This window comes from Dipteris shenzhenensis, chromosome 8 (genome assembly GCF_047967505.1).
Source record: "Dipteris shenzhenensis isolate YYH24624 ecotype China chromosome 8, Dip_SZ_1.0, whole genome shotgun sequence".
Classification (NCBI taxonomy): Eukaryota; Viridiplantae; Streptophyta; class Polypodiopsida; order Gleicheniales; family Dipteridaceae; genus Dipteris; species Dipteris shenzhenensis.
The window spans coordinates 40,228,850-40,248,694 of NC_141603.1; the positions used below are offsets into that span (position 1 = coordinate 40,228,850).

The 19,845-nt window shown below is 43.4% G+C and overlaps 1 protein-coding gene across 1 annotated transcript; it reads left to right on the forward strand.

The window, feature by feature from the left end:
- Nucleotides 1-215: 215 nt before the first annotated feature.
- On the forward strand, nt 216-16,004 carry LOC147899494 (pentatricopeptide repeat-containing protein At2g39620-like). The gene is made up of 4 exons (XM_087377969.1): nt 216-587; nt 673-2,836; nt 3,494-3,525; nt 13,883-16,004. Exons 2-4 carry the CDS (start codon nt 723-725, stop codon nt 15,679-15,681), a joined length of 3,945 nt encoding a protein of 1,314 aa, XP_087234095.1. The 5' UTR covers nt 216-587; nt 673-722; the 3' UTR covers nt 15,682-16,004.
- Nucleotides 16,005-19,845: the final 3,841 nt, after the last annotated feature.

Sequence of the window (19,845 nt, forward strand, 5' to 3'; positions counted from 1 at the left end):
TGTTAAACGATAGTTTTTATGATGTCTATCAGAGAAAGTTTTTCTATTGATAACGCTCTGGCAGATGTATATAAACTTGTAATATTGTAATATAACCCTCATTTTTGGAAATGAAAAATAAAAAATATGGAAACTTGCATAGAGGATGGATGAAGATAATTTTTCTTTGTTTGGGGGAAGGGAGGGGAGGGGTTCTATAGGGGCTTTCCCACGCGAGGAGGTGCGGTGGGGGTGTGGGCACCAGTGGCCAATGATCCTCCGGGGATTCTTTGGCCACCGGCGTCGCGTGTGTGGGAGATTTCACCTCGTGCACCGAGTGTGCGTGGGAACAGCTCCTTGGCATTCAAGCAGCTGTATCTTCTTGGAACTTCGTCCTAGACTCTAGTCATTCCCCGAGAGAGCGCTTCAGCTGGCTCTAGTTCAAAATGTATGCTTTCAGATACTGCAGGACAGATCTCAAGCACCTGCACAATTCTGGCAGTTGGTCCTGTTTGTGGTCATGCCTCGCAGGTAGCTCAAGTACCCATCTCTCATGGAAGCTGTACTTTATGGATCCCTCCCAGCGGTGGAACCAGCGGAACACCCAAGTAAGTTTGCGACGTGTCTATTCTGAATTATTCGCATAGTGCCGTAGATTTGCTAGTCTGACGAGTCGCTTTTGAATCTTAATAGACGAACCCAACATCTCTAGATTTCCAGCATAAAATTACCAAGGAGCGGCTATGGGTAGACGGCTGGTACGATCCAATTCGGTTAAATTCAGAGCCTCGAGTCGTCAGACCTGGTCAAATTCTGAAGACATTGTCTTATTGGAGTGTGGCAAGGGCAGCTTCAGATCTGGAGTACATGTGAATGCATCTAAAGCACAAGAGCTGCGAGAGAACAGTGGCTGGGAGACGCTCAGCTTAGAGGAGACACTCACTTTTTGGGAAAGGAAGCCCCAGCCGCTTTCAGTTGAGAACTTAACATGCATCTTGCGCGACTGCAGGAAAAAGAAAAATCCAATTTATACGAAGCGCCTGCATGCCTACATGTGCAAAATTGGGCTGGAAGATCATAGATCTCTTGGGAACTACCTTGTTCCAATGTTAGTGCAAGTTGGAAGTATGTACGATGCTCAGCAGGTTTTTAACAAGTTGGTTGATCGGAATGTGTTTTCATGGAATTCTCTCATCATGGGTTATATTGATTGTGGGGAATCACAGCATGCCCTCAACTTGTACGTGAAAATGCAAGAGGATTCTGTACTTCCTAGCAAGTATACCTTCTTGGCCCTACTGAAAGCTTGTGTGAGGCTGAAAGACGTGGAAATAGGCCGAGAGGTACATACTGAGATAGCCAGAAAAGGGTTTGAAAGTGATCTTTTTGTTGGCAGCAGCTTAGTTGATATGTATGCGAAATGTGGCTCCCTTGAAAAAGCACACGAAGCATTTGACAAGCTTCCAGTTCGAGATGAGATCTCGTGGAATGTACTAATTACAGGATATGCCGAGCATGGGCTTGGTGAGGAAGCTCTGAAGTGTTTCAAGCAAATGCAACTGGAGAGTCTCTTGCCAAACGCTCTCACATTTGTTTGCAGCTTGAAAGCTTGTGGCAGTATAGGAGACATAGACACAGGCCAAGTTATACATGTGGAGATTGCCAGAAAGGGATTGGAAAGAAACATTCTTGTTGGCAGCATCTTGGTCGATATGTACTGCAAATGTGGCTCGCTTGCAAAAGCACAGGAAGTGTTTGACAGGCTGCTGATTCGTGATGTAGTCTCGTGGAACATACTAATTGCAGGATACGCCGAACATGGTCTGGGTGAGAGAGCACTGAACTGTTTCGAACAGATGCAACTGGAGGGCTTCACTCCAGATGCTGTCACATTTGTTTGCAGCTTGAAAGCTTGTGGTAACATCAAAGCTATAGGGAAGGGCCAAGAGATACATGCTGAGATTGTGAGAAAGGGGCTGGAAAGAGAGCTTCTTGTCGGCAACACCTTGGTGGATATGTATGCCAGATGTGGCTTGCTTGCAAAAGCACGAGAAGCATTTGACATACTTCCAATTCGAAATAAAGTCGCATGGACTGCGCTAATCGCAGGATATGCAGAGCATGGTCCTGCTGAGGAAGCACTGAACTGTCTCGAACACATGCAGCTGGAGGGTGTCTCTCCAGATGCTCTCACGTTTGTTTGCAGCTTGAAAGCTTGTGGCAACATAGGAGCCATAGACAAGGGCCAAGAAATACATCATGAGATTGCCAGACAGGAGTTGGAAAGGGATCTTTTTGTTGGCAGCGCCTTGGTTGACATGTATGCCAAATGTGGCTTGCTTGCAAAAGCACAGGATGCATTTGACAGGCTTCCAGTTCAAAATGAGGTCTTGTGGAGTGCACTGATTGCAGGATATGCCAATCATGGGCTTGGTGAGGAAGCTCTGAACTGTTTTCAACAGATGCAACTGGATGGTATCCCTCCGGATGCTGTCACATTTGGTTGCAGCTTGAAAGCTTGTGGAAACATAGGAACTGTAGACAAGGGCCGAGGAATACATGCTGAAATTAGCAGAAAGGGGTTGGAAAGAGATCCTTTTCTTGGCAACACCTTGGTCGATATGTATGCCAAATGTGGTTCGCTCATAGAAGCACAGGAATTGTTTAACAAGCTGCCAGTTCAGGATGTCATCTGCTGGAATGCATTAATTGCAGGATATGCCCAGCTAGGAGAGAGTGAAATCGTTTTCCATATGCTTGAGAGGATGAGGCAGGCAGGCATTAACCCTGGGGGGGTCACATTTCTTATCATTCTTACTGTATGCAGCCACACGGGTCTTGTGGATAAGGGCCAGAGGTACTTTGAGGCCATGAGCAAAGACTGTGGCATCACTCCAACTATTGAGCACCACACCTGCATGGTTGATCTTCTTGGCCGTGCAGGACAATTAGACGAGGCTTTAGCAATGGCGAAGCAGATGCCTTTCCATCCTAATCTTGTAATATGGCATACAGTATTAGGTGCTTGTAGAAAGTGGGGCAATGTGGAGGTTGGAAAACAGGCATTTGAACATGCAATACGATTGGATGAAAAGGATGCTGTAGCTTATCTCTTGATGTCTAACATCTATGCACATGCTCATGTGCTGGAGGATGAAAAGGAGGTTGAAGCATCTTGCATCTCAAATTGCTTTCAAGTTCTGGTGACCATTCCATCATCTGTGAAGCTCTAAAGTTTTCCCTTGCACGCTCTTTAGAAGGGACTCTTTTCAAGAGGAGAAAGGGGACAGGTGCTAAGCTCACATAGGGTTTAATAGTGAAAAAGACACTAACCTTCAGCTTATAATTACAAGGTCAGCATCAGCCCAATCGTAATGTCTATAACGTGGCCGCAATGATGTAGATATAAGGCATCCATAGCCTAGCCTGTAATAGTAGCCATATGCATCTCATTAACACATCCAGTACTATCACAAGGGCAGCCTTCTGATGCTTGCTAGGCAAGGCCACATAGGATACATTGCCAAGTATTGCAATTGTTGAGGCGTAGATACGTCATCTCATATAAAAGGGCTCCCACAGACTCCAGAGCACTAGACGCTAAACGCTTTTGAAGGGTACGTTTGACAGACTAGGAAAGCTTGTGAAGTGAGGAGAAGGCAGGCCTGCTTGCAACAGAGGAGACTCAGCTTCAATATGCCCTCACACACAAGTGGAAGAGTAGGTTCCGGCAGGAGGCCTTGCGATGCGAGTTGGCAGAGCAGGAGTTTTGAGAGGGCAGCAGATACGTGAAGCACTACTGGCAGAGCTTCAGGAAGAGTCTTTGAGCACAATCAGCAATCTACAAAGAGACCTTGCATATACTCGTATGTAGGTGTGAGCATGCAAATCTCGAAACCGAGATGCCCAGGTCATCACAATTCAGCTCCAGCATTCCAAGAGAGAATGCCATGTGGCCCATGAGAAGCTGGCCATCGGCAGGAAAAGGGTGGTAGAGGTCTGCATGCACAGCTCGATTCAGTTCGTTCCAAATGGGACAGACTGAAAGCTAACACACTATGGGCGCCCAAGCTTGGACAAAGGTCATCCGTTTATCCAAAAGATGCCTTGCCATTAGTAGCCAAGATGGATTCTAGTAGATTTTTTGTCTCGTAGCCATAAATTGCAACTAAAACATGTATTAATAACATGTCAAAAATGCATTCCAAAAATGGAAACTTGGATGAAGAAGTATGCATGCATCCACCACAAGGATATATTGAGAATGGAGAAGAGAATCAAGAATGTTGATTGAAGAAAAGTGTATATATCTCAATACAAGCGCTCTCGAAGTTGGTACAACACAATTAAGAAGTGTTTTGGTGATCTCACAAAACTTCCTTGTAGATAAAGATGTACACGAAGAAATGCAGAGACTAGCTACTCAATCAAAATGGAAAAACATCAACAATGAAATCCACAACCATAAAGAAAGAACTATTCTTATTCAATCTTGAAACACAACATCATTACAAAAATACAAAGAAGACATCGTAGCCACTCCAACACTCATGAATTTAGATATTATTTGCTTACAAGAAACCCAGACTGAAAAAAGTGAAACACATCTCCCTTCAACTTTTAAATGCATAAACAACCGCTCCACTTGCATATTAGTACGAAATAACATCACCATTCAACAAACAAATAACATTGCACAACTCAGAATTGAAATAACAACTGCACACATCAAAACAAAAAACAACCAATACACAATTGCAAATATATACAAATCGCCATCTAGTAAATATAAATTATTCTTCCAATTATTAAGAACCACATTATCAAACATCAACAATGCAAACAACGTGATATTAAGAGGAGATTTCACCATCGACATATTAAAAAAAACAAAACAGTCACAAACATTAAAAGAAAATATGGCTAACTTCAAGTACAAGTTACAGTGCCATCACATCATGACAATATATGAAACACAATTGGATCACATCTGGAGCAACATACCAAAACAAGCCACTCACTGTGGAACATCATACGCATATTGGACGGATCATTCCATAACATACATGCATGCATAATAAGACAAAAAAACTCAAGAAATACTATACGTTGATTGATTTCTAAAGACAGGGGAGAAAACAAAGCACTACCTTCTCACATAAAACCCAAAATAATAATAGTAATACATATCAGGGAAAAGGTGAAAATCTAAAGGAATCATTGATTATCTCACAATGCTTCTCATGAAGGCCTGCGTATAGGAAAGTTCGAATGACTTACAAATGTCTGTGCAACATAGATAAAACCAAAATAGAAAAGGACCAAGTCACAGCAAAATAGGCAAGACACTTCTTTTAAAAAAAGGAACTAAAGCACTGCCTACAAGGCAATCCTAATAATGCCCCCCTCCCCCCCCAAAAAAAAAAACAAAATAAAAAAAGAATTCTAAAAAATAGGAAAACACTCGTTGAAACCTTTATAAAAAAACAAGCAGGGTGACAAAATATGAAGAGGGGAGAAGAGTGGGGATGAGGAGAGAGGGCACAGCTAGAGAGCACACCACAAATGACTAACTGTACACTAACTGTACACTAGATTTAGTTGAAAAAATATAATATATACAAACCCTTTTAGGATTAGGGTTAGGGGATCGAACCCTTTCCTTTATAGCACTCTATAAGGTTAGTGCTATGCACATATGATCACGTGATGGTGCTATGCACACATGATCACATGATGTTGAGCGTGAACGAGGCGTGAACTCTCAACACCTTCCCTCAAGATCAACATCATGAAGTAGGCCTTCCCTCAAGATGATGATTCTGGGGAATCAAAGAAGGACTGAGCATTACATTCCATCACACCCCTTTAATGGGAATGTCCTTCCTCTGCATCAAACCAAGAGCCAGTCGATGTTTCTCGAATAGCTCTTTACCGAGTGGTTTGGTAAAGATGTCTACAACATTTTCTTTGCTATCACAATGCTGCAGTGTGATGTCACCAAGTAACACTCTTTCTCTGATGAAGTGCTCTCTGACATCAATGTGCTTTGTCCTGGAGTGATATACTCGATTTTTGGCCAATGCTTGAGCCGATTGATTATCACAGTATATTGTTGTTGGCTTTGACTCATCAAAGTAATATGTTTCTGACAATAGTCTTCTGAGCCATATAGCCTCACATGCACCTATAGTGAGTGTACTATATTCTACTTCAGTCGAAGACAAAGAAATAGTTGGCTGTTTGTTTGACAACCATGATATAGCACCTTGACCAAGGAAAAATGCATATATCCTTGTGTCGATCTCCTGGTCTCATAATCTCCAACATAGTCACTGTCACAGTATCCATGCAATCGTGGATGACTTCCTCTGTATTCTATCCCAAACTGTCTTGTACCTCCGATGTATCTCAAGACTCTTTTGGCTACATTCCAGTGAGACTGTTTTGGATTTGCCATAAACTGTGCTAGTGAGCTTACTGCATAACAAATATCTGGCCGTGTGATTGTTAGATATATAAGAGATCCAATGAGCTACCTGTTGTATTTGTCATTGACTGTAGGCTTTTCTGAAACTTTAGTAAGTTTCAAACTCTATTCCATGGGAGTGGCTGCAATCTTGCAATCTGCCATATGAAACTTCTTCAGGAGACTGTCAACATACTTGATCTGACTCATAAATGTGCTATCTAAATCTCTCCAGAACTCAATTCCAAGACAATAGTGCATAAGTCCAAGATCTTTCATGTCGAACTCTACAGATAAGTCTTGTTTTAGTTTTCTGATGAAGCTATCCTTGCTTCCTATCACAATCAGATCATTTACGTATAAAAGTGCAATAGTAATGTCTTCCCCTTGAACTTTGTAGTAGAGAGTATGATCTGCATTGGATTTCATGTATCTTAGATCAGCAAAATACTTGTCAATTCTGCTATACCAACTTCTGGGTGCTTGCTTTAAGCCGTAGAGACTTTTCTTAAGATGGCAAACCTTTTTCTCCTTTCCTGGTTCAACATAACCTACTGGTTGTTGCATGTAGACTTCCTCATCTAGATAACCATTGAGAAATGCATTCTTGACATCGAGCTGATACACATTCCATTTATTGAGTGTCGCTAGTGATATCAAGAACCATATGGAATCCATCTTTGCTACTGGAGCATAAGTCTCATCATAGTCTTGACCATATTGTTGTGCAAATCCTTTTGCAATTAATCTGGCTTTGTATCTCTGAATACTGCCATCTGGATTGTACTTCACTTTGTATACCCATTTGTTTGCTATGGCCTTCTTTCCTGGTGGAAGGTCACATAATTCCCAAGTGTTATTTTTATACAAAGCATCCATTTCTTCATTCATAGCAGTTTGCCATTCTAGCTTGTCTACTGTGTCTTCGAAGTACACTGGCTCTTCTGTAGCCATGATGGTAGTCATAAGAGCATAGTTAGTGGTTTCCACCTGAATTGCTTTTCTGAGCATATGTCAATTTGGCTAGTGGTCTGCTTTCCCTAGTAGACCGTCTGACTGCTGTGGCACTGCTTGGGGTGTTGCTGGCAATTCTTGCTCTTCTTCATCAACCTGTTCTGTAGATGACTGTGAAGTCGATGCTTCTATCTCCTGTGTAGGTGAGGTTTTCCTCATCAAAGATTACATCTCTGGAGATAATGACTTTGTGGTTGATGGGATCATACAATTTGTATGCTTTGCTTTCTTCACTGTAGCCAACCATGATGCATTTGCATGACTTCGCATCCGATTTCCTGCGATGATCATCATGTATGTGGGCATATGCTATGCAACCAAATATGCGGAGATGCCCAATGCGTGGCTTGTGTCCAGTGAATGCTTCATAAGGAGTCATACCTTGTATCGGTTCGGTAGGAAGCCGATTAAGCAAGTAGTTAGCTGTAGCTATTGCTTCTGCCCAATATTGATTCGGAAGATGCTTTTCACTAAGCATTGCTCTAGCACTGTCTGCTAAAGTCCCATTCTTCCTTTCAGCTATTGCATTCTGCTGAGGAGTACTGCATTCTTCCTTTCAGCTATTGCATTCTACTGAGGAGTATTCTTCCTTTCAGCTATTGCATTTTGCTGTGAATTGTCTTCGTATGCCATGATTTTTACAAAAGTTCATGAATGTTGAAGACATGTATTCACCTCCTCTGTCTGATCTCATGACCTTGATCTTTCTGCCTGTCTGGTTTTCTACCATGGCTTTGAATTCTTGAAATCTAGAAAACACTTCATATTTCTCTTTCATAAAGTAGACCCAACAATATCTGCTGTAGTCGTCGATGAAGGTCAAGTAGTAAAGTGAACCATTGATGTTGCAGGTCTGGGCATAACACCATACATCTGTATGTATCAAATCAAGAATACCTCGTGCACGAGAGGTACTTCTGACAAAGTTGGTTCGCTTTTGTTTGACGAAGCAGCATGCTTCACAAACCTTTCCAAGAAACTGTAGCTTCGGAATCCCAATTGCCATATTCTGATTCCTGAGATCTAACAAGTACTTGAAGTTGACATGACCATATCTCTTGTGCCATTTTGCAGATAGTGGCATCTGTTGCATTTGAGCTGACATGGCATGCTTATCTGGTACTATAGCTAGCATTCTATATAAGCGTCCTTCCTTGACACCTTTTGCTACTAGCTGACATCTTTTGGATTTGTCTCTGATAGTGCATTCATCACCATCGAAGATGACTTTGTAGTTGTGTTCCGTCATTTGACCTACTGACAAAAGGTTCTTGCTAAGCTTCAGAACATAGAGTACATCTTTGTCTAATCCTTTTGTACCAGTGAAATTGTTCATAGGGATAACACCTGTCCCTTGAACTGGATTCGGTGTATTGTCTGCTGTGTAGATGACATTTTTCTATCCTTCTAATGGCTTCATTTCTGTGAACCATTCCTGATGATTTGTCATATGAGATGATGCACCGCTGTCGATGTACCAAGGATCCTGTTCCACTTGGTCGACTTGATAGCTAAAATCCTCTTTGGGATTAAAATTAGTGTCTAGGTGCATTGTATCAGTTTGATGCAATTTCTCACTTGCAAGAAACATATTTCCATGTTCATTTGCAAAATGATTGTGACTAGAATGTCCACCACGATGATTTTCTCTTCCTTGGGAATTCCCTCGATTATTGCTGGATTGACCGCCTTGGTCGTACTGCTTCTTGCAGCAATCTCTTTCATAGTGTCCAAACTTGTGACAGTAGTTGCACTGAATGTTTGACACATTGGTGGATGCATTCCCTCGTCCTTGGAATCTTCCTCGATTGGAATGATTTCCTCTTTGCTGATTCTGATGTTGCTGAGGAAGATGCTGATGCTGATGCTGATTTTGACTTTGATTTTGTTGATGATGACCACTTTTCTGATATGATCTACCTCTGTTTCTGCCTTTGCCTCTGCTTCTGTCTGAAGCTGTGAAAGCCTGATCATTAGAATGACCTTTACGTGCTTGAATGGCCTGAGTCCTGAGTTCTTTACCAAGTAGAATTGACTGAAGTTCTTCCAGTGTTGGAATTTACCATTGGATGGCAATACTCTGGACTAGATTCTCATATCCTTCTCCTAGCCCATTCAGAATGACTTGAACCATTTCTGCGGGGTTCATAGTCTCTCCTGCTGCTGCAAGTTGATTGTTGTAGTCTTTAATGCGGAGTACATAAGCATGACCGGTTTCACTACTGTTGCAAAAACTCTGGTTGATCTGGTTTCTCAAGGTGAGAATCCTGGATGTGTTCTTGGACTCGTAGAGAGCTACAAACATATCCCATGCTTCTTTTGATGTCTTGACTGTGTTGAGTTGTCCTAGCATGACATCTTGCACATTCTGCTTGATCAGGTGATAGGCATACTTGTCTTTCTTATCCCATTCTGCTTGAGCTCGGGCAATGGTAGGATCTGCTACTAGTGCGGAAACTGTTTGTGTAGATGTAGATCCCGTTGTAGATTCCGTTGTTGGTGCTGTGACAACAGATGGAGTAGAGCTACTGGTGGTTGGATCAGCCAATGGTCTAGGTGTAGACCCATCGACATACTCCCATTTGTCCTGGAGCACAAGAATGGTCTCCATTCGGTATTTCCATGTACCATAATTGGAGTTGTCTAACTTAGTAGATGCCTCCAGATTGAGGTTGCTAGTCGACATGGTGCAAAAAATGTACAAAAAAGTGTTGTGAAGATCTCTGTATGCATCAACTGCAAATACAATGAATTTGCCAAGTGAAATCTCTGTACCGTCGGTGAAGATAGAACTGCAGTAGATAAAATATGTTCTGTATTACAAGGCTTGTGGCAATGATGCCAGGAATAGCCAAGAGGCTTTACAAGGCTGAAATGATGTGCACGATGCCATGAGATAGCCGAATAGGCTTTATAATGGTGGCATGTGTGTGTGAAATCAAATGCTATCTGCCCACTGAATCAATCTGCAATGCCTCTGAACTCTGAAGTCTGCTCACTGAACTGATGAACGTAAGGTTTCAGGTAATGTAACGATGTGAAATCGAATGTGAGCATATGGACTGACTTCGAGTAGGTACTAGTCGGGAATTTCGGGCATGGCTTAGATTGGCAACTTGGGGAATTCAAAGTGTCCCCTCTATGGCGATCTAGTCTACTCTGATCTAGATCTAAACCAATCGTCGATCGATGAAAGAACAGCAAATAATTCCTTTTCTTTTGTTCTTTTTAAGTGCTAGGTCAGATGCGTCGATGTAGAGGCAAATGTGCGTGAAGGAAGTGGTTTTGTCGACGAGGCTCAAATGTGAGTGTAACTTGTGTTAAAATGTGCGCATGATGTAACAAGCGCGTAGAGCACAAAAAAACGAGCGACTTTCCTTTTCAGAGCACCCTCAAATTCTTCCTGGATCAAGAGATATGACTTGATCTAGGTGGAGGGGCAAAAGGAGTGCAAATGGTGCTCAATGATGATGTGTCACTATGAGTCACATGCAGTGATGATGTGGCACTATTCTTAGCAAGAGGTGTGCCAGTGAAGCTCTGTGCTGAGGTGGCAACTGTGTGCACATGCAGTGTGTGCACAGTGTGCTTGACAAGGGACTGTGCCTACAGGAGGTCAGTGCTGAGGTGGCACAGATGATGTCAGCAAGGTGACATGGCAATGCTGACGTGGTACTGATGATGTGTCCCTAATGATGTGGCACAGGTGACGTGGCAGTCGGTGATGATGTGTCACTAATGACGTGTCCTTGATGACATTACACAGGTGACATGGCAGTCGGTGATGACGTGTCACTGATAACGTGGCAGGTGACGTGTTTGCCTACATGGCACTCATGACGTTGCAAGCGAGGCTGATGTGGCAGATAGGATGCCACATGGAGGATAAGCGTTGGGAAGATGCCATGTGTCGAGTGGAAGGCCTACTGGAATCTTGAAGATTCTGATGGAATCTAAGAAGATTCCGTCCGTCTGTGGATTTCCGTCGATGTTGTAGTGTCAGCTCCTCCTCGCCTCTCTTGGGCCATCCGCTTTTGCATCACCCTCGAGACCTCCTGTGCCCTTGCTTACCTTCACGAAGAGTGCCGCGAGACTCCTGAAACGCTGCACCCGCGAATCAAGCCTGCAACCATCCAAGTTGATCTGCCGATAGACTAAAAGATCTGCCCCTCGCTACTTACATGGCGCACTGATTCGTTCTGAATGACCATGGAGAGAGGCTCGATGTTGCAGAAATTGTTGTTGAGTCACCGCAGAGAAAGGAGTTCGTTGTTGCTGTCGGCGGACAGTTGTGAGGCTGGAGATGCTTACTCGTTGGCGGAGCTTTGGCTCGTAGGAGGTCGGCCCTGCACTAAAAGTCAGGCGCTGCTATAGACTAGAGCTATGGCGTGGTAGGAGAGGCGTCAGCTAGTTGTGCGAGGCTGAAGCAGAGAAGCACTGTTGATCAGAGGCCCGTGGACGTTACTAGCTTCTAGAGCGTGGGCTGCTTTGCTGGAGGTGCGACCGTTTTGCTGGGTGGCGTAGGCTATTGCTGATGCCGCTGTTGGAGCCGAAAGGTGAGTCGAATGAGTCGCTTTGTGCCTTGCTTGCTTGCTTGTTACAAGAGACGGCTACAGATGTTGATGCTAGCTGAAGATGTGCGGTTACTAAAAGGTGCGCAGCTACAAGAACTATGGCACTGGAGGTGCGCGGCTTCGAAGGCAGTCGAGCATCTATTGCGTTGTAGAGGCTGTCGGGGCTTAGAGTTTGGATGTTCCGTTGCAGCAGCTGAGCCTAGCTTGTGAGCTTGGCGATATCATGGCCATGAGCTAAGTTGTAGATTGTTGGAGCGGGTTGGCTGGAGCACGGGCATCGATGGAAACTGCCTTGTAGTTTGGAGAAGGCGTAGGGCATCGTCTCTATTGTCTGCTTGTTGAAGAGTTTGTTGAAGCTCGTTTGGAAGGCCTTTCTCTTGCATATAGTTGCAGAGTTGCCTATCTTGGAGTTGTATGCAATCGAGATGCTGATAAATCAAGACAAAGCTCTCAAAACAAAGCTCTGTTTCTCTCAAGCCGCATAGGTAGGAGGTTGCTCTCTCTCCTTAACAGAAGAACAAATATCTTTCTCAAAAGAATGACGGAACCTCTCAATGAAATGCAACAGAAATCTCTCAATGCTCACAATGACGGAAATATCTCTCATAAACGGAATTGAACACTCAATGAACAGAAATGTCTCTCTCAACAGAAGTGAACTTGCTTGAAGAACACTCAAGAGAAGCTCTCAATCTCTCTCACACTTTCAAGAATCACAATGTCTCAGCAGAAGACAAGGGAGCTCTGATACCATGACAAAATATGAAGAGGGGAGAAGAGTGGAGATGAGGAGAGAGGGCACAGCTAGAGAGCACACCACAAATGACTAACTGTACACTAGATTTAGTTGAAAAAATAGAATATATACAAACCCTTTTAAGGTTAGGGTTAGGGGATCTAACCCTTTCCTTTATAGCACTCTATAAGGTTAGTGCTATGCACATATGATCACGTAATGGTGCTATGCACACATGATCACATGATGTTGAGCGTGAACTCTCAACACAGGGCCATAGTGGCACCGCCACCTTGTTTTTTTTCTTTTTTTTGCGTTGTACTGAAACTAAAAGTGCGAACAACACGTCCATACGGGGGGTGACCAAGATAGAATCCTGATGAGCTGGCCCTGCGGAGAGGTGCCTCCATTGAGGTATTGTGGAACAGGCCTCATAATTTAAAAGAGTAGATTGCTAATGTGAAAAATTCATACTCTCCTTATTTCAAGCATAAAATTACAAGGGAGTCGACGAGGATTCAGAAACCTTTGTGAAGGTGAAGGACAGCGTGGGGTGTTTGTAATCTTCCAGGTGCGTGGCTCTTGATACTGACATGAGGGTGGATTCCATGGAGTGCCCTAGGTTTCCCTCTTTAGATGGTTGTTGTACTTCAGAAGGGGACAATATAGGATTACACAGGCTATTGGTATGTGCCTCGATGAGGTGCATGGTTTGCTTTTAGAGCGAGCACACAGGCAGTACGACAATCTCTGGTATGCACTTGATGTTCTTAATTTGAGCCTTTATAGCATGCTGTGGAGAGAATGTGCTCTTCAACTCTCTTAGGTAATGCGAGATTGGAAGGAATTGGCTTCTTGGGCCTTTGATTGCTTGGTGGAGTGTGGCAAGACTGGCTTTACGTTTTGAGTGCTGGCGAATGCATCCAAAGCACCAGAACTTCGAAATAATAGTGCCTGGGAGTTTTGAGGAGGCACTTGCTTCTTTGGAACGAATGCCCCAGCTGCCTTCGGTTGAGGAACTTACATGCATCTTGCATAACTGCAGAAAAGAGAAAAATCTAGCGTGTGCCAAGCGGTTGCATACTTATATGAACAAAAATGCGCTGGAAGGTCATAGTTCTTTTGGGAACTATCTCGTTCCAATGTTGGCGCAGGTTGGAAGCATGTGCGATGCTCAGCAGCTTTTTTATAGGTTGGTTGATCAGAATGTATATTCTTGGAATTCTCTTATCAGGGGTTATGTCGAATGCGGGGAGTCACAGCATGCCCTCAACTTGTACCAGAAAATGCAAGACGATTCTGTAGATCCTAGCAAGTATACTTTCTTAGCCGTACTCAAAGCTTGCGCTAGGCTGAAAGATGCAGAAAGAGGCCGAGAAATACATGCTGAGATTGCAAAGAAGGGATTGGAAAGAGATCTTTTTGTTGGAAGCACCTTGGTTGATATGTATGCCAAGTGTGACTTGCTTGCAGAAGCGCACGAAGCCTTTGACAAACTCCCAATTCGAGATGAAGTATCATGGAATGCACTTATTGCAGGATATGCTGAGCATGGGCTTGGTGAAGAAGTTCTGAACTGCTTTGAACAGATGCAACTAGATGGCATCTCTCCGGATGCTCTCACATATGTTTGTAGCTTGAAAGCTTGTGGCAGTATAGGAGATATGGACAAAGGCAGAGAAATACACTCTGAGATTGCCAGGAAAAGGTTGGAAAGAGATCCTTTTGTTGGCAGCAACTTGGTCAATATGTATGCCAAATGTGGCTCGCTTGCAAAAGCAAAGGAAGCCTTTGACAAACTGCCGGTTCGAGATGTGGTCTCATGGACTGCTCTAATCACAGGGTATGCTGAGCATGGTCATGCCGAGGAAGCACTTGAGTGCTTTGAACAGATGCAACTGGAGGGCTTTGCTCCGGATGCTGTTACATTTGTTTGCAGCTTGAAAGCTTGTGGCAGCATAAGAGCCATAGATAAGGGCCAAGAAATACATGCTCAGATTGCCAGAAAGGGATTAGAGAGAGAGCTTTTTGTTGGCAGCACCTTAGTGGATATGTATGCCAAATGTGGCTTGCTTGCAAAGGCAGGGGAAGCGTTTGACATGCTTCAAGTTCGAAATGTAGTCTCGTGGACTGCACTAATCGCAGGATATGCTGAGCATGGGCTTGGTGAGGAAGCCCTGAATTGTTTCAAACAGATGCAACTGGAGGGTGCCTCTCCAAATGCTCTCACATTTGCTTGCAGCTTGAAAGCTTGTGGCAGCATAGGAGCCATAGACAGGGGACGAGAAATACATGCTGAGATTGCCAGAAAAGGATTGGGAAGTGATATTTTTGTTGGCAGCACGTTGGTTGATATGTATGCAAAATGTGGTTCACTAGCAGAAGCACGTGAATTGTTTGACAAATTGCCACTTCGAGATATTGTCTCATGGAATGCACTAATTGCAGGATATGCCCTGCTAGGAGAAAGTGAAAATGTTTTCCATATGGTTGAGAGAATGAGAGGAGAAGGTATAAAGCCAGGTGGTCCCACTATCCTTAGTGTTCTGACTGTATGCAGTCACACAGGTCTAGTGGAGAAGGGCCAGAAGCTCTTTGAGGCCATGAGCAATGACTCTCACATCACTCCAACTATCGAGCACCACACGTGCTTGGTTGATCTCCTTGCCCGTGCAGGCCAATTTGAAGATGCAGTAGCGATGGTTAAGAATATGCCTTTACATCCTAATCTTTCAGTGTGGCATAGTGTGCTGGGTGCTTGTCAAAGATGGGGTAATGTGGAGCTTGGAAGACAAGCCTTTGAACATGCAGTGCAATTGGATGAAAGGGATGCTGCAGCTTATGTCTTGATGTCTAATATCTATGCAGATGCTCGCATGCAAGAGGAGAGGTCAAGCCAATGGGAGTGAAACAATAAGCATGGAAGCAGAATTTCAGAATGCGGGATACAAGGCATTCCCAAAGCAAAACTATGTATGCAAAGCTAGAAGATTTTCCCTCAGAAAGGGGGAGGGAGAGTATGTCCCAGATTTGCTTTTGATATCTTGTCACGGGCACTTGCAGCCCGTGGCGTGCCTCAGCTACCACAGGAACAGCCACAGGACTGCCCATACGGTCCCACAGCCACGTGGATAGCCACGGGCTAGTGTCAGCAGCAGACAAGCTGCATAAACAGCCATACAGGGCTGTATAGAGGCAGGGCCTGCTGGTTTAATCCAGGAGTGGCCCAAGAGCCACATTGCAGGTAGGGGCATGTACATCAGGGTCCGGGGGGGAGGGGGAGGGCAGCTACAGGCCTGTCGGTCATCTACAGTCTGAGTCTCTAGTTACAGACTGGTCAACCTACAAGGGAGTGTTGGTAGCTGACTACCTAAATAAGCATCCCTTCCCCTCATTCAGATCCATCGTCCAAGAGTAGATCCAGCAACAGCGGTCGAATCTCCATCAGGAGCAGCAGCCTCACCTACTTGAGAGCAGCAGCTTCATCAATCTCAGTAGCAGATGCAGCTGCCTAGCCTCTTCAGCAGGTCTCCGCTTTTCCTGAGGAGCCCCTACAGTTCCTTCAGTACCTTCCCCTTCCATCCTTAATGGTTACATGTTGAGAATGGTGTAAATTGCACCATTGAGATAGTGTTCGAGGGACAAACCATAACTCTAATCCTAACCCTAAGGGATTGATGTATATTTTCAATTCTTTGGAATACAACCTAGTCCAACATGGTATTAGAGCCTACGGTGCTCACACTCCGTTCATGAGCTTAAAGTCCTTGCTCTTTTCAAGGCAGCAAGCCCTCCTTCTGAGACCACCTCCCTAGTGAGAACTTTGTGAGGCTCATTCTTTTTGTGACATCATAGGTTGTCACATCATCAATGTCACATGGTAGTACCACATCATCACAATGCCACATGGCATTGTCACATCATCATTTGTGAGCTCAACTGCCACATCAGTACATTGCTACCTCACAGTGCTAATCGGCACATTGTGCTACAGAGACACACTGCTTTAGTGTATAAACACACAATCCACATCACTATTATGGGTACACCTATGGACAAAAGTTTGGCAATTTTTCAAACTGCGATAAATTTTTTCCTTTAAGAAATTTGGAGCTGCAAATAAGAAAAAATGCTCGTCTGCTCAAGCTCCACACACTTGTTATCTCAGATCTGAATTTTGGCATACCCTTAGTGCAGTTTTTTACTCAAATCACTTCATTGAAATCAACACTGACTCAGTTGCAGCCTGTTTGAATCCAGCACGTAAAAAGAACCCAGAAAAGAAATCTCTTGATGCATTTTCCTCGCATCATTGTGTAGTCTAAGTAGACTAGCATATGTTACACAAGATTCTACTTTACCAAGCTAATTAAGCCCTTGGCTGAAAACCTGAATTTTTTACAACAGTGTCAGTCCATTTGGTTCTATCATTGATACTCACACATGTGATACCCTATCAGTACCTTGGTAGTGGGCAATTATGACTCACTTGGCATCATCACCGAAACACAAAAGAGACTTGAGCCCCTGCCTACAAGTTCAACTCCCTCGCTCTTGATGAGTTTCAAGGCTAACAAAGAAACAGTCAGATTGGGATGAGAAGACTCGGCTAGCATTGAATATGATAAATCTTAATGTTAAAGTTGTGTCGAGTTTTTGTACACCTCACCTAGTAGAGGTGCAATTCCTGGTGCAAGGTTTTGGTTCAATAGTTCTTTGGCGTTGTTGCAAGCTCTTTGGGAAAACTTTTGCAGGTCCCATGCAGAACACCTGCACAGGATGGGGGAGGATAGCTACAGCCAAATGAAATCCCCTGTTTCGAAGGGAGATAGAAGGCTACAATTCTCCAAATTAGAATGGTGGGGCTTGCTTGTGATAAATGAGAGAAAAGTGCTAGCCCACCAATGGGTTTGACTATAAGTTGTTTTGGTTATTGATAGAGGATGACCATATTGACTAAAGGGAATTTTCATTAGGGGAGATTTAGACTCAAAAAAAGCCCTTAAGATAAGGCCCTTAAGATGGGTCTAATCCTTGTTTAGAATTTAGACCAATGAGGAGGCTCAAGCATTAGAAGTTTGGAGGATTTCTTGTTGCTCCTCATTGGTGGAAAGAGTTGGTCCCCACTCCAAATTACTTTAATCACCAAGGTAGAGGGAATTGTTACCCTTAGGAGACCTTGTGCATCTCTATGGATGGTTGGATAGTATCATCCAATGGTTGTAGATAGGAGAGTAAATACACACGGTGGCGGTTGGGGCTGAAAAGAGATCCATAGATCTTAGAAAGATCTAATGGCTACAATACAATAGAAGAAAGCCCCGCATGCATGCTATTAGATGACAATTTGAATCAGACAATGGAGATTCGGCACTTCACGTGCGTTGTCAAATCAAGTCTGACATGATCCAATGGATCGTATGCGTGCAGATGGCGCGTGCTCGCATCTCGTTGGATGCAGATGAATCTACGGTCTAGAATAGGTGCTCACCACTTGCTACGCGCATCGCTTTGGACCATTGGATCTCTTTAGATCTAATGGTTGGCATAGGCTATGTGGGGAGCCACAAGACACGTTGCATGAGATGCACCTAAGGACAACCGTTAGATCCTTGCATGATCCAATGGCTAGAAACTTAATGGGGTGCCCACTGGCAAACAAAAATTCAAGATTAGTGGGGCTTATCATTTAATGCATTCATTGATTTTCCAACTTTCCCCCTTGAAATTAAGGAGATTAGTAGGAGATTTCTCATTCCCTTATCTTCGCTAATGTTGCTCGACTTCAGCATGGGTCTCATTAAGTTCATGGTACAGAATCGAGGTTGGTGACCTGAGGCGTGTATCACATCCTATAAAATCTTGGCTAAAGTACTCGCATTGAAGGCTAAATAAGTGGTGCATGACCAGCTTAGAGCAATTGATTCCTAGGTGACATTGAATGATACAATGGCTATAGTTTTGAATCTAGCCCATGATTAGGCATAGGACTCAGTCCCACCATGGGGTGTTATCATCAAAGTGTTGGAACACATTGATTTGGTCTTTTTATTTTGTATTGCAGTCAAAACCGTATGTGAAAGTGTTGAGTAGCTATGGACAAATCATATGTAGGTACAAAGAAACTAAGGAGATTGTCAATTTTATGAGTGAGTTAATAGAGGAATTAGTTGGACTACTTTCAATTGTGCTTTGAGCTATGACACATTTAATCAAATGGCTAATGGGCACGTCACAAGCACAATTAAGGTCCAAGACTTGGGACCAAACTTGTGAAAAATAGTGAGATTGGGACCAAAAGGTTCCCTAAGCAATACGAGTGTACAACCAAAGCACAAGATACCCCCCTTACTTTCTGAGTGCATTCTTCCTAAAGTTATGATACTCAAAACCATGCTCGAAGATAAGTTGAGAGCCATAATCAATCAAACAACGACTCTACCAGATCTTCGCATTAGATGAGCAAAGAGAGTGCACATACTTGAACGTTTTACTAGGAAGAAACAAAAAAGATACCATGATGAGAAAGCAATAGATTTTCATTTCAAAGGAGCTTTGGTCCTCTTTGATTCTCACCGTGAGCTTGGGTCCTATTCTCACCATGAGCTTTTCCCTTGGAAGATCCATGTATATGGCTCAAAGTGAATCTACCTTGCTACATCTCTCAGTCTTGGAGCTAGGTTCTTGCTAAGCATAGCGTTTGGAAAAACTACCACATCATCCTGTCCCTATACTAGTCTACCCATTAAGTATGAGAGGAATGATAAAGGTACTCTCCTTGTCTAGGGAAAATAATTTGATGTAGGACGTAAGAATATTGCCAAATTGGCAAAACCTTCAAGCAGATTCTTGGACAAAATTAATCTTTGTTACTTTTGACATGTCCAAGAATTAGGCGCATACAATTGTGTCAAATCGATCGATCTCTTAATGCAAATGTTAATTAATTTTTCTTGTTCAATTATTTATGCAATTCTGTGATTTTGTATCAAAGTGATTGTGAATGTAGGGTAATTGTGGCCATATAGAAATTTTGAAAATATAAGAACAATTAAGCTTTCATCTTGATACCA